Below are 15,140 nucleotides of genomic sequence, written 5' to 3'. Positions count from 1 at the left end.
TTAAAATTATCTGCATAAACTCTCTCCTTTCAATGACTTTTAAGTATGCGAATTTATATTTTTCATTAAATGTATATTTTCATATTCTTAAAAGTCAAATAATGCAGAAGGGCTTAAGGTGAAAAAATGTTTCCGTTTTTCATCCTTTTATTTTCACCTCCACTGCTCTAATATGAATATGTATTTTTAAAAAAACTACTTTTAAATGACTATAGACACTATCTCTTACCTTGTACGTCTTCTTATTCCTTCTTTTATTATAATTCTCCCATTATATTAGCTACCTCCTGATTATTTAACTTCAAATAATTCCCTTAATCACATATATTTTATTTTCTGTGTATCTTGGCTTCCAAATTGGGAGTGGATGATTTTAATGGTCTTCCTCTTTCCCTGTATCTACCGCTCAGCCTTCATCATCTTTCTCTTTAATTGTCATCATAAAAGTTGATAACAAATATATTTCATTGCATATTGAGTTTTCCATTTGTGTATAGGTGGATTCTTAAATTTGAAAATCAGTGATTGACATTTGCATCATTATGCCTGTAAATGGTGTGAGCTACAAGTGAAGATATTGGGCTATGATTATGTTTTCTCCACAGAAATCCAAGTTATAAACCCTCTGTTACTTAATGATGAACAGTCTACGGATTCCTTCTTACTTCTATTCATTGCTTAAAATAAAGTCACGTGTTAGTTTTATACTTTATACCACAGCTTGCTTTCTCAGTGACTTGTTTCCCTCTATTGGAAAAATAAATAGTTGCTTCCTTAGCTTTTCCCTCATTCTACATATCACTTGAAATGTCTTCCTTTCTTCTTTGAGACGCCTGTAGACATTTCTTTTGCTACACATTTTTTCATTATTTTAAAATGTGTAATTCTAGAATGTAGTGTTTCTTTCAGCTATCGGAAGGTGTCAACAAACTATAAAACTAACTTTTTATGAAGTATGAAAGTTATATACTTTTATAAAGTATAAAACTAACACTTCAGTCTTTTCCATTTTCTTGGAAGACATATTCTTATTTGTCTCCCAGCTTACAAAGGATTTCTTTTTCTAAATCAAAATTATATTCCATAGAATTTTTATGTCACACACGTATTAAAACTGTTTCTTATTCAAATGTTTAAAATAGAGTTTCTTTTTTAGAGAAGCTTTTGATTCACTGAAAAATTGAATGGAAATTTTTCATATATATCCCTGCCTTTTTTAATTTTAAAGGGTACTGCTTGGGATTTGCTCTGGGAAAATAATATTTTCTTCTGCTAGTATAAGCTTATTTTTTTAGTCTAGTGTTCAGTAATAGTTTCATTTGCTCCACTGTTTGTTTTAAATGCTCCAGAAAAAAAGTAGCTAAACACTGTCTACAATATTCTTTGAATTTTTTTAAAATTATACTTCATGTTCTGGGAACATGTGCAGAACATGCAGGTTTGTCACATAGTTATACACGTGCCACGGTGGTTTGCTGCACCCATCAACTCGTCATCTACCTTAGGTATTTCTCCTAATGCTACTCCTCCCCTAATACCCCAAACCCCAATAGGCCCCTGTGTGTGATGTTCCCCTCCCTGTGTCCATGTGTTCTCATTGTTCAACTCCCACTTATGAGTGAAAACATGCAGTGTTTGGTTTTCTGTTCCTGTGTTAGTTTGCTGAGAATGATGGTTTCCAGGTACAGACATGTCCCTGCAAAGAACATGAATTCATACTTTTTTATGGCTGCATAGTATTCCATGGTATATATGTGCTACATTTTCTTTATCCAGTCTGTTATTGATGGCCATTCCAGCTGGTTCCAAGTCTTTGCTATTGTGAACAGTGCTCCAATAAAAATACGTGTGCATGTGTCTTTATAGGAGAATGATTTATAATCCTTTGAATATATTACCCAGTAATGGGATTGCTGGGTCAAATGGTATTTCTGGTTCTAGATCCTTTAGGAATTGCCACACTGTCTTCCACATGGTTGAACTACTTTACACTCCCACCAGCAGTGTAAAAGCATTCCTATTTCTCCACATCCTCTCCAGCATCTGTTGTTTCCTAACTTTTTAATGATCACCATTCTAAATGGTGTTAGATGGTATCTCGTTGTGGTTTTGATTTACATTTCTCTAATGACCAGTGATGATGAACTTCTTTTTTATATGTTTCTTGGCCATATAAATATCTTCTTTTGAGAAGTGTCTGTTCATATTCTTTGCCCACTTTTTGATAGGGTTGAATATTCTTTATAATTTCAGTAGGTACAATTAATTGGGTTCAGGTGACCTACCAGATAGTTTAAATACATTATATACAATATCAAAAATATCTGAATGTTAAGCAGTTTTAACTCAGAAAGCTGAAATTAAAAAGACTATATAAACTGAACTCAAGTTTCTCTAATAACAAAGTTCTCTTCACTATTTCAAGCTGCTTCTGTATTACATATTATATAAACAAAAGCAGCGTTAAAACAAAGCTGTTAGGAACAAAGTGCTGAAGAATCTGAATTTGTTAGGTATCTTTTCCTGTTTAACAGTGAATGTATTGAAAATAAAAGTAAATAAAGAATAGGAAATTCTCAATAAATTCACTTCACAATCACTATACCTAATTTCAAATTATTTATGCAAATGCCTCCGCATTAACTCCAAACATGAAATGCAAGGCATTCTGTTGAAAAACAGAGTTAGCTAAAAATAAATCAAAGAATAATAGATTTCTCAGATTAGTGTAAAACTGGTAGTAATTTAGGCCCATTGGCACATTTTTTGGAAAGTGCCCTTTAAACTTCGTTAATTGCAAAATAACTAGATTGCCCACCTGCCATCATGACAGAGGCTTCTTATTGCTTTTAATTCTGGAGAAGAAGAGAAATGCAGCTGACCCACCAATATTTTTGGCTGGGACTCAAGCTGATCTGCTCTGCTCTGCCCTTTGTAGTTTGTTCATAGAGATAGAACTTCACCAAAATCTACCCTCAAAGATTATGGATTTCATTTGCAGCAAGGTACCTGTGGTATGATAGTACACACATCAGGGCAGGAATCAAAAGATGTATGTTCAAACAAAGATCCTGACACCTACTATCTATATTTGAACTTCAGTTTTATCAGCCAAGGGGAGATAATGTTAACCTTTAATCACAGAGTTGTTGTAAGGAGCAGTGAGCTGATATATATAAACTGACTTTGCCAAAATCAAATTGTTATGAAGTTATTTTTTTAAATATGTATTTTATTGCATTTTAGGTTTTAGGGTACATGTGAAGAACGTGCAACATTGTTGCATAGGTACATACATGGCAATGTGGTTTTTTATTGCAGTTATAGACATATAGCGAACCCTATGCAATTGAATGTTCAGTGCTCCTTATTAATTTGATATCTACTCCTCCTGATGAGATTCCAGTTCCTAAGTCTAGTTGATTTTTAGGTCAGTTGCATTCTTACATGTTGTACAGCTTGGTTATCTTATAATAGCCTCTTGCATTCTTCAAAGCAACCCCCCTCATTTATCTATTTTGAAAATTCAGAATATGAGCCTTGTATGAAATATAGAGCCTTAAAATGTTCCAAAATATCTAAAATTGGAGAATTGTCACTTCGAAATGGAAAAGAGAAATGCAAGTGTAATTAGAATTCTGAGAGTCTTAAGAGTCAGCCTTAGACAAAGAGAGGCAGCAGAACCTTTGCTACTAGATCTGTGAATGGAGTCCAGCCCTCTACTTACTGCTAGTGTAACTCCAGGCAAATGTGGACCTAACTGCTTTATCTGTTTTCTTAGGAATGTATGGAGTGGAGCTCATAATATCTACATCAGTATTTTATAGTTAGTGATAATTAAATCACATATATAAACGTCCTGGTGTCCTGGCATATAGCAGTCAATATTAATCCCCCTTTTCATTAATTTTAAAGGACTACCATTAGTCCTTAGTCCCTTAATTTTGCAAAGGACTTTGGATTTTTTCATCCTTATCAATAACTTCCCCATGGTTGTATACTAAATCTTAATCAAGGATCTCAGTTTTTTAATTAAGACCAAACCACAATTTCTTATGGTAAGTATATACTATACTGAATATTATATATAATATTCTATAAAATATTTATATGGCAATATCTACACTATATAAACTACATGTATTATACATATGTACTATAACTTTAAAGACAAAAATCTGTATCAGTAGGATGAAATTATCATCAATGAGAAGCAAAGGAAAGTGATATAGAATGCAAAATAAAAAATAGCAGATAAATATCTTCCATCAACTCACATATGGACTAGGAGCTCTTTTTGAGTCATAAAAGGATGGTGAATTCCTTGCACTTTTTGTATTATTCCCTCATCTAAGTGAAAATATAAAAGATCAATGCATGTATAATGTAGTTCAATTGTAATTTAGCCAAAATAAGCAATTCAGCAAAAGAGCAAAAACTGAAATTCAGGTCTTTGAGTTCCAAGTACCATACCAATGACTTTCATGCTCCTAACACCTTTATTTTGATTATGCCCAATTAATGCAACACTCTCATCTTACTATCCCTCTGCTCATCTATGTTTTCACACAGGCAACTATGGAGAAAGTGGGATGGAAGCCTTCAAAGACATGTCAGCCAAGGAAGGGATTTGCATCGCCCATTCTTATAAAATCTACAGCAATGCAGGGGAGCAGAGCTTTGATAAGCTGCTGAAGAAGCTCACAAGTCACTTGCCCAAGGCCCGGGTGGTGGCCTGCTTCTGCGAGGGCATGACGGTGAGAGGTCTCCTGATGGCCATGAGGCGCCTGGGTCTAGCTGGAGAATTTCTGCTTTTGGGCAGGTAAGTGACGTTGAGAAAATTCACATGGAGTTAATACCAAGAATTTGGCAGCAACGAAGGGTAGCATTTAGTATACAATAAAAAAATCTTTCAAGGCTTAATCTGTGCAGTGGAAATAGAGCTTACTTTTCATAAAGCACCTGTGCCTGGAGAAAATCATGGAAAATAAGTAGACCGCCATGTGCTGATTAATAATGACAGGAATCAACAAATGAAGATGATGCTCCTTTCAGTCCTAAAAAAGTGACTGTAAGGAAATGAAAGGGATTTTTATATGCTTGAGTAATTTACTTGGAAAGCAAACATGTCTCAAACTCATAGCTGATTTTAAAGCTGATTTTGAGAATGATTATATGAGCTTGGTTTATAATGTAGAATCACAGAAATTGGGGTTTGGAAGTGGGGAATTACTTTCAGAGCTCATTTTTAAAGCATTAGAAACTTGACTTTCTATTCTATATCACAATAGTGTCGTTATCTTGCCTGATCACCTACATTGTTTCTAGACAAGGTACTAAAACATGAGCTTCTACAGAGATGATTGACACAACTCATACCATTCCCTGTTGTTGTTGCTGAATCAGTGTATTAGTCAAATTCTCCAGATAAACAAAACCAAAAGTATATACATATAGAATACAAAATGTGCATATATGTGTGTCCTGCACACATGTATATGTGTATGTATATATTTGTGTGTGTATATATATAAGATTTACTACAAGGAATTGGTTCATGTCATTAAAGAAGCTGAGAAGTCACAAGCTGCAGTTGGCCAGCTAAAGACCCAGAAGCGCCAATGTGTGTAGTTCCAATTCAAGTCTAAAGGTCTTAGAACCATGAGAGATGATAACATTAAGTTCCAGTCTGAAAGCTGGTAGCCTTGCAACTCAGATGAGCCAATGTCTCAGTCCAAGTCTGAAGGCTAGGAAAGACCAATGCACCATCTCATGCTGTCAGGCACAAAATTACCTCTTAGCCTTTTAATTCTATTCAGATCTTCAGTTGATTGTTTGAAGTCCACCCATAGTAGAAAGGGCAATCTGCTTTACTCGGTCTACTGATTCAAATGTTAATCTCATCCAAAACACTGTCATAGACACAGGCAGAATAATATCTGGTAAAATGTCTGGGCACCTGTAGTCCAGGCACTAGACACGTAAAATTAACTATCATAAACTAGTAAGACAATACCATAGATTTGAATGTGTGAATGAAATGCGCTTCTGAGATGGTAACACTGGAAGTTATCAGTGGTAGGGAAGCAGCTTCTTCATTCCATATCTTTAAAACATTATTATATATCACATATATTTTTATTAACATGTATTCAATTTAAAGAACAGCAAAACCTTAGAAACTTCCGCATCTTTCTCAGGGCTTCTGGCCAAAATAGAGAGCCAACTCACTTGTTAATAACTTTTGATGGCTCATTAAAGGAAACATACTTTCTTCATTTTCCAAATGCTTAACTGATCTTCTGTGATCAGACTTAGCTCCAGCTGGGATACATTTTAGGACAGCCATTTCATGTACCCTTATTTGTTTCTGTCCAATCTGATGGCAATAGATTGATGGGGCTATATTTGTATGAGGCCACACATCCTTCAATAAAAATGATACTGAATGAGATTCCTTTTTTATCAATGTCATGCATTTTGTCAAAATCATCCCGAGTTGGCAGGAATGATGCAACAGTTAGTTTTATACAACCCACGAATATGCCAACTGCCAATATTCTTATACTGTATTCTGAAGTGCAGTGTTACAACTGGGGTAAAAAAGAACAGAAAAGACAAAAATCTGGCTTTAAGGAGTTCTGTTTTTCTGATAGGGAAGAAAGAATTCTACGACTACTGTCTGCTGCATTTGCCAGCATTAATAAGACAAATCAGCAGCATTTGTTTTCAGTCATATGGTATTTGCCAGAAAGTAAATGTTCTTTGATCTCAGGTACACAACGTAAATAGATTGGTTATTATGATATTCGCCATGTTCCATCTATAATTTTATTTCCAGAAGCATCACAAAACTTTATATTTTGTATATTTTAAAATTTATTTTATATGTAATAAACAGTGTGTTCACTCCATATCATTTAGTTCATGGAATACTAAATTTATAGCCTTCAGTTAGATTTTTTTATCCCCCCATTAACTGGCTATGTAATAATCTGACATTTACCTGAACACCAGTTCATTTCATTTTGAGCAATTTTGTTAGAAAACTCTTCCTTACTCCATTTTTTAAAACTATCTCTCTGTAGTTTCTGCCTCTTGGTCCATATTCTTTTCTTTAAAAGTAGCATGTGATACTCTTTCAAATATTTGAGAACAGCAGTGTGGTCCTCAGTACTCTCCAACTTCTTTCTGAAATATAACAATTTCGTCCAACTATCTTAGTGAGATGGCACTGTGGGTATTAATAAAACCATTTATCATAACCATTTATAGAACAATTTATAAATGCTTTGTGCCAATTACTATCCTAAGCACTTTACATGTATTTTTTCATTTAGTCATTCATTTGACAAATGTTGAATGTTTACAGTGTTAAGGTACTTGAAATAAATCAGTGAACAAAACAAACAGTAATTATTGCCTGTATGAAACTTATAGGTAAGTTAGATAGAAGGTCATATAAGTTATGAAAAAAAAAACCACATCTAAGAACAACCTAAATATTGAGTACTATTCTATTTTATACACATGGGCTGTAAGTAAGACTCAGTAAATATTGACGTGTGAAATGGAACAAAAAAGCCGAAGTTCATAGTTATATGAAAATATTTATGACATTTACTAACTCTGATTTTACAAATGAGAAAACTGATACCTCCAAAATTTGTATGACGTGCTTAAGGTCACACAATTACCCAACTACCATAACTTATAAACCAGTGCTGTTTTCTTCTAACTTGTCTTCTGTAGAGTAGAAACAGAGGGAAAGATATTATTTGATAGCAAATCCTCAGTTCTACATAGAACCTGGGTTTATTTTTTTTAAATCCTAGACAATTCAAATTTTAATTTTAATTAGTATTTGATATCAATGTTACCTCCTAAAAATTTTTATTTAGCTCACCGTATAATTCCTTTTAGTGTTCTCCTCTTACTCTGTTTACGTATGTTCTCCAAATCTCTTTTTGTTCCTTCTCTTCCCCAAAGCAAATGTGAATAAATGGCCTTAGGAACTAGAAATCAAAAAAAAAAAAAAAAAAAGACTATATTTAGAGCCTCCTGGAGGGTCCACATTTAATAGCTATAGTTACTTATAAATATCTCCATCTGCCGTAGGTCAACCATGTTTAATAGGTTATTCAACTTAAGCGCTTGGCAGGACTAAGACAACTCTGCTGCTGAGACAACCTCACCCATCAACACATCTCACTGTCTGTGCTGCACATCAATAGAATGTTAGAATGATATAGACCTAGCCACGAGGTATTTCCATTTGAGCTCTGGGTACTCTGCTGTCTCATTGTCAATAAAAATATCCCGTTCAGGTCCCTGAAATAGTCTTGCTAAACACTTTGGCCCTGAGAGCAGATTGAGATCAATAATCTGAACATTAATGGTGTTTCTAAGGAGACTTATTTTTCTAGAATGAATACACTGTCTTAGTTCTAGATCTGGGAAAGAATTACTTGAAATAAATTATTTAAAAGTTAGAAATTTAAATAAGACTTGGAAATAAGAACTAGCTTTTAGCAAATTAACTACTGAAATATAGTTTTATTTGATCTACAATTAACTTTATTTGAATAATTTGAGAATCTCTACTCTTTAACATGATGATTACAAGGCCACAGAAAGGAAATGTACTTAAATTTCAAAAGTACTTGGGAATTATAAGTAGCATTTCTTAGTGAGAGGTCAATCTACATCAATATTTTTTTCAAAATAGAAATGATCAGACCTTACTGTAATAAATATCTTTGCCAATGAAATTGCAGTTTTGCTAGTAAAACTATGATAGTGGCCATTCCCCAGAGGTAAATATATACATTTTTTATTTTTTGAGATGGAGTCTCGCTCTGTTGCCAGGCTGTAGTGCCGTGGTGCGATCTCAGCTCACTGCAACCTCTGCCTCCTGGGTTCAAGCTATTCTCCTGTCTCAGCCTCCTAAGCAGCTGTGACTACAGGCACCTGTCACCGTGCCCAGCTAATTTTTGTATTTTCAATAGAGACATAGTTTCACCATTTTGGCCAGGATGGTCTCGATTTCTTGACCTCGTGATCTGCCTGCCTCAGCCTCCCAAAGTGCTGGGGATTACAGGTATGAGCCACCACGTCCAGCAAGCAGTTTCTTAAAATAAGACAACAATGAAGTTTGCCACATCAAATGAGTCTTCCTTTCACAAAATGAAATGGTATTTGTCTGTGGCGTAAAATGTTGTTCAATGGCATTTTACTCGCATTAGAACTGCTCTCAAAATTGGAGTCAGTCCTTTCATATTCTGTCACTGCTTTGTCTACAAGTTTAGATAATATTCTAAATTCTTTGTTGTCATTTAAACAATGCTGATAGCACCTTCACTAGAGTATATTCCACCTCAAGAAACCACTTTCTTTGCTGATCTATAAGAAGCAACTCTTCATCAATTCAAGATTTATCATGAGATTGTAGGAGTTCACTCACATCTTCAGACTCACCTTCTAATTCTAGTTCTCCTGCTCTTTCCACCCTATATTCAGTTACTTCCATGGCTGGAAGTATTGGAACCCCTCCAAGTCATCCATGAGGGTTGGGATCACTTATTCTAAACTCCTGTTGTTGATATTTTGACCTTCTATGAATCGTGAATGCTCTTAATGATACCTAGAATAGTGAACCCTTTCCCCAAAGTCTCCAACTTACTTTGCCTATATCCATCTAAGGGATTACCATCTCTGGCAGTTATGGCCTTATGAAATGTATTTTAGAAATAATAAGACATGAAAGTCAAAATTACCTGTTGATTCATAGGCTGCAGAATGGATATTGTATTAGCAGGCATAAAAACAATATTAAATTCCATGTATGTCTCCATCAGACTTCTTGGCTGGCTGGGCACATTAGCAGTACTATTCCAAAGGATTTTTGTTGTGTACATATGCGTGAGTAGTAATTCTCAATAGTAGACTTAAAATATTCAGTAAACCATGCTGGTTGTCAACACCCAGGTTTTCTTTTTTCATTTTTAGAATATAGTCATACATTTATCATAATTCATAAGATTCCAAAGCTTTTCAGAATGGTAAACCATTATTGGCTTCCACTTCAAGTCACCAGTTTTGTTATCTTCTCATAGAAGGGTTAGCCTGTCTTTTGACAATCTGAAGCAAGGCCTTGACTTTTCCTCTATAGCTAAGAAAGTGTTAAATGGTATCTTCTTCCCAAAAAAGGCTGTTTTGTTTACATTGAAAATATGTTGTTGAAGCTTCTCTATCAGTCTGTACTTGCTGCTTCACCCAGCACTTTTATGTTATAGAGACTGTTTTCTTCCTTCAACCTCATGAAATAACCTCTGCCAGCTTTACACATCTTCTGAAGCTTCCTCCCCTCTCTCAGCATTCATAGGATTAAACAGAGTTAAGGTCTTGCTGTTGACTAGATTTTGGTTTACAAGAATGTTGTGGCTGACTTGATCTTCTGTTAAGATGATGAAAACTTTCTCCATATCAGCAATAAGGCTGTTTCTCTTTATTATCATTTCTGTATATTCACAACTTGGCTGTTTTTTGCAACAGGCCTAATTTTTGGCTGATATTTTCTTATACTGTACTTTCCTTACAAAGCATAATCATTTCTAGCTTTTGATTTAATGTGAAAGACTTACAGTTCTTCCTTTCACTCAAGCATTTAGTCATTGTAGGGCTATGAATTAGCTTAATTTCAATATTGTTGTGTCTCTAGGGATAGGGAGGCCTGAGGAGAGGGAGAGAGACAGGAGTACAGCCAGTGGGTGGGACAGTCAGAACATACCACCCTCATTACTGTCTTACATGGGCACAGTTTGTGATGCCCCAAACCAGTTACAATAGTAGCATGTTTCTAACACAAATAAATAATAAGTGTCTGAGGTGTTGGATATGTTTATCACCCTGATTTGATCCTTATACATTGTATACATTTATGGAAATATCACAATGTATGCCTTAAATGTGTAAAATGATCATGTAAGTTGAAATAATAATACAAGAAAAAAAGATCACTGATAACAGACCACCATAACAGATATAATAATAATGAAAAAGTTTGAAACATTGTCAGAATTACCAAAATTACACAAAATGAGACCATCCCATTGGAAAAATAGTGCCAATGGATATGTAGGACACAGAGTTGCCACAAACCCTCAATTTGTAAAAAATACAATATCTGAGGAGTACAATAAAATAAAGTGCAATAAAAAAGGCATGTTCATAATTGTTATCTACTGGGCCATTCAATGTCATTAATTTGTAGTATAGGATAAAAGTTAACAATAGGAATGACAGTACCTTTGCTGAGGCCATTGGGAAATGTCAGATATGAAGTAGAGTGTAGACAGGAGTTCAGTTTTGGATAAGTGGAGTTCAGGTACATTTCAAAGATAAAAGTAGTCTACTAGATAGGAGAATATGTAAGTTGGGAACTCAGAAGAGATATATACACTGTAAACAGAACTGAGACAATCATCAGAATGATATCAAATCAAGGAGGTGTTTGTTAAAATTAAGAGAGGAATTCTAAGAAATTATCTTTGAGAGACTTCAATATTTAGGTTGAAAAAACAATGAACTGTAAAATGGAAACAGGAACAGGCAAATCCAGAGACACAGACAGGAAACCAAGAGTGTTGTGTCATACAAGTCAGTGGAAGAGAATATTTAAAGACAAGACCATAAGTGTCAACTGAATTTAGGAGATCAAGTGAGAATAATACTGAAATGGCCTTTTGGATTTTTTTTAATTGCATTTTAGGTTTTGGGGTACATGTGAAGAACATGCAAGATTGTTGCATAGGTACACAAGTGGCAGTGTGATTTGCTGCCTTCCTCCCCATCACCTATATCTGGCATTTCTCCCCATGCTATCTCTTGCCAACTCCCCACCCCCCACTGTCCCTCCCCTATTTCCGCCAACAGACCCCAGTGTGTAGTGCTCCCCTCCCTGTGTCCATGTGTTCTCATTGTTCAACACCTGCCTATAAGTGAGAACATGCAGTGTTTGATTTTCTGTTCTTGTGTCAGTTTGCTGAGAATGATGGTTTCCAGGTTCATCCATGTCCCTACAAAGGACGCAAACTCATCGTTTTTGATGGTTGCATAATATTCCATGGTGTATATGTGCCACATTTTCCCTGTCCAGTCTATCATCGATGGGCATTTGGGTTGGTTCCAGGTCTTTGCTATTGTAAACTGTGCTGCAATGAACATTCATGTGCATGTGTCCTTATAGTAGAACTATTTATAATCCTTTGGATATATACCCAGTAATGGGATTGCTGGGTCAAATGGAATTTCTATTTCTAGGTCCTTGAGGAATCGCCACACTGTCTTCCACAATGGTTGCACTAATTTACACTCCCACCAACAGTGTAAAAGTGTTCCTATTTCTCCACATCCTCTCCAGCATCTGTTGTCTCCAGATTTTTTAATGATCGCCATTCTAACTGGCGTGAGATGGTATCTCAATGTAGTTTTGATTTGCATTTCTCTAATGACCAGTGATGGTGAGCATTTTTTCATATGCTTGTTGGCCTCATGTATGTCTTCTTTTGTAAAGTATCTGTTCATATCCTTCGCCCATTTTTGAATGGGCTTGTTTGTTTTTTTCTTGTAAATCTGTTTTAGTTCTTTGTAGATTCTGAATATCAGCCCTTTGTCAGATGGGTAGGCTGCAAAAATTTTTTCCCATTCTGTTGGTTGCCGAATCACTCTTACGACTGTTTCTTTTGCCGTGCAGAAGCTGTGGAGTTTGATTGGGGCCCATTTGTCTATTTTGGCTTTTGTTGCCAATGCTTTTGGTGTTTTGGTCATGAAGTCCTTGCCTACGCCTATGTCCTGAATGGTTTGGATTTATAGAGGTGGAGATAATTGACAATTTAACAGGACATGGCTGAATGGAGTAATAAAAGTAGATTAACAATTAAGTGGCTAAGAAGTAAGTAGAAGGTGAAAAAATGAACCCATGACATATAAGCCTGTATTCTGGGAAGTTAAACTAATAAGGGATAAAGAATGAAAACTATAGTTCACCTTTGAACAACATGCCTTTGAACAGTGCAGGTCCCCGTATACACAGATTTTTTTCAATTGATCAACTTATTTTTGAGATTCGCCATAATTTGGACAAACTCTCAGACAAACCATGTTGCCTAGGAATATTTTTTAAAAAGAAGAGAATGTGTCATAAATGAATATAATATTTACAGATACAATTTTATCATTTACTACCATAAAGTCTACACCAGTCTATTATAAAAAGTTAAAATTTATCAAAATTTATGTGTACAGTTATGAGATATTCCTGATTAAGAGAAATGTAAACAAAGTAAAGATGTCCTATTAAATCTTACCTGCATAAAATTAACTGTAGTACATGTTGTCCTGCTGGAATAATTTCAAATCCACCTCCTATTGATATTGCAATGATCTCAAGTATTGTGAGTTCTGCTTAAAACACAGTTTGAGGCTAATCATCTCTGTGAGCAGTTCATTTTATCAGCGAATCACACATCACAGTAAAAAGTGATTGCTCCTGGTTATTGTATATTTTTCATTGTGTCTGGGGCAATACTGTGAACCTTAAATAACACCATGGGACCCAGAGTGTCAGCAGTGATGCTGGAAGTGCTCCCAAGAAGAAGAGAAAAGTCATGACATCACAAGAAAAAGTTGAGTTGCTTAATATGTACTGTATATTGAGGTCTGCAGTTGCAGATGCCCTTCATTTCAAGATAAACAAATCCAGCATAAGGAAACACCAATGTAATGAAAGAAAAGGAAATGTGTGAAGTCATCCCTGCAGCTATACCAGCAGATGTGAAAACCTTGCTGTTTTAGGGAAATACCTTTTTATGTCATTTTGAAAATGCAGATTTTATGTAGGTTCAGGATTGGGTATACAGAGTTCAATATGATTCAAGAAAAAGCAAAGTCATTAAAGGACAACTTAATCAAAAGGAAGATGAAGGATCTAAAGCTAGATAATTTAATGCTGGCAAAGGATGGTTGGATAATTTTAGAAAGATATTTGGCTTAAAAATTCTCAAGGTAATGAGAAAAACAACTTCTGTTGCTCAAGAAGAAGCAGACAAGTTCCAAGACACCATTAAGAAAACCATTGAGAAGAAGGGATATTTGTCTGAACAGGTTTTTAATGTGGGTCAAAGTGCTCTATTCTGTACAGAAAAATACCACAAAGAACATTTATTAGTAAAGAAGAGAAGTGAGCACTAGGATTTAAGGCAGGAAGGAATAAGCTAACCTTCCTGTTTTGTGATAGTACGGTCAGGTTTATTCTGATCATGACTGCTCTTATCTACAAAGTTGCTAATCTCCTAGCATTGAAGGGAAAAGATAAAAACACCAGCTACCAGTCTTTTGGTTGTACAAGAAGAAAACCTGGACAATGAGAACTCTTTTCCTTTATTGGTTGTATCTGACCTTTGTCCCTGAAGTCATGAAGTACCTGGCTAGTAAGGACTGCCTTACAAAGTTCCTTTGATATTGAACAATACCTCTTACCCCCCAGAACCCCATGAGTTCAACATGAAAGGCATCTGCTTGCCCCCAGACACAAAGTCTCTAATTCAGCCTTCAGATTAGGGGTCATAAGGACCTTAAAGGCTCATTACACACAGTACTCTATGGAAGAGATTGTCAACACTTTGAAGAGTGTCTGAATAGAGAGAACATCATGAAAGTCTGGAAAAATTATACCACTGAAGGTATAATTATTGTTATGGGAAAAGCCCTGAAAGCCATCAAGCCTGATACAATAAATTCCTGCTGAAGAAAAGTGTGTCCAGATGTTATCTGTGAGTTCACAATATTTATGTAGAGCCAGTGAAGGAAATCATGACATCGTGGGTATGGAAAAAAAAAGGTGAGGGTGAAGGGTTTTAGAATATGGATCTGAAGAAATTCAAGAGCTGACAGACATCACACTACAAGGATTAATGGAAGATGACTTTGATGGAAATGAGTGCTTTTGGACCAGTGCTAGATGAGGAGGAAGATGATGTTGAAGAAATACGGTCAGAAAGCAAACTGACATTAGATAATCTGGCAGAAGCGTTTCCCTTATTCAAGATGGTTTTTGACTTCTTTTATGACATGGTCCTTTC

At 35.3% G+C, this 15,140-nt stretch overlaps 1 protein-coding gene across 5 annotated transcripts in view; it reads left to right on the top strand.

The window, feature by feature from the left end:
* Positions 1 to 15,140, top strand: part of GRM5 (glutamate metabotropic receptor 5) — a 551,045-nt gene that overhangs the window by 201,866 nt on the left and 334,039 nt on the right. For all 5 annotated transcript variants that reach the window (XM_012444850.3, XM_012444849.3, XM_012444851.3 and 2 more), the window contains exon 3: positions 4,573 to 4,822. In XM_012444850.3, the coding sequence (XP_012300273.2) occupies positions 4,573 to 4,822 (250 nt within the window). The remainder of the gene's footprint in view (positions 1 to 4,572; positions 4,823 to 15,140) is intronic.

Source organism: Aotus nancymaae, unplaced genomic scaffold (assembly GCF_030222135.1).
Source record: "Aotus nancymaae isolate 86718 unplaced genomic scaffold, 86718_ANA_hifiasm-v0.15.2.pri h1tg000059l, whole genome shotgun sequence".
In the NCBI taxonomy this organism is placed as follows: Eukaryota; Metazoa; Chordata; class Mammalia; order Primates; family Aotidae; genus Aotus; species Aotus nancymaae.
This window is presented reverse-complemented; position numbering and strand designations above follow the sequence as displayed.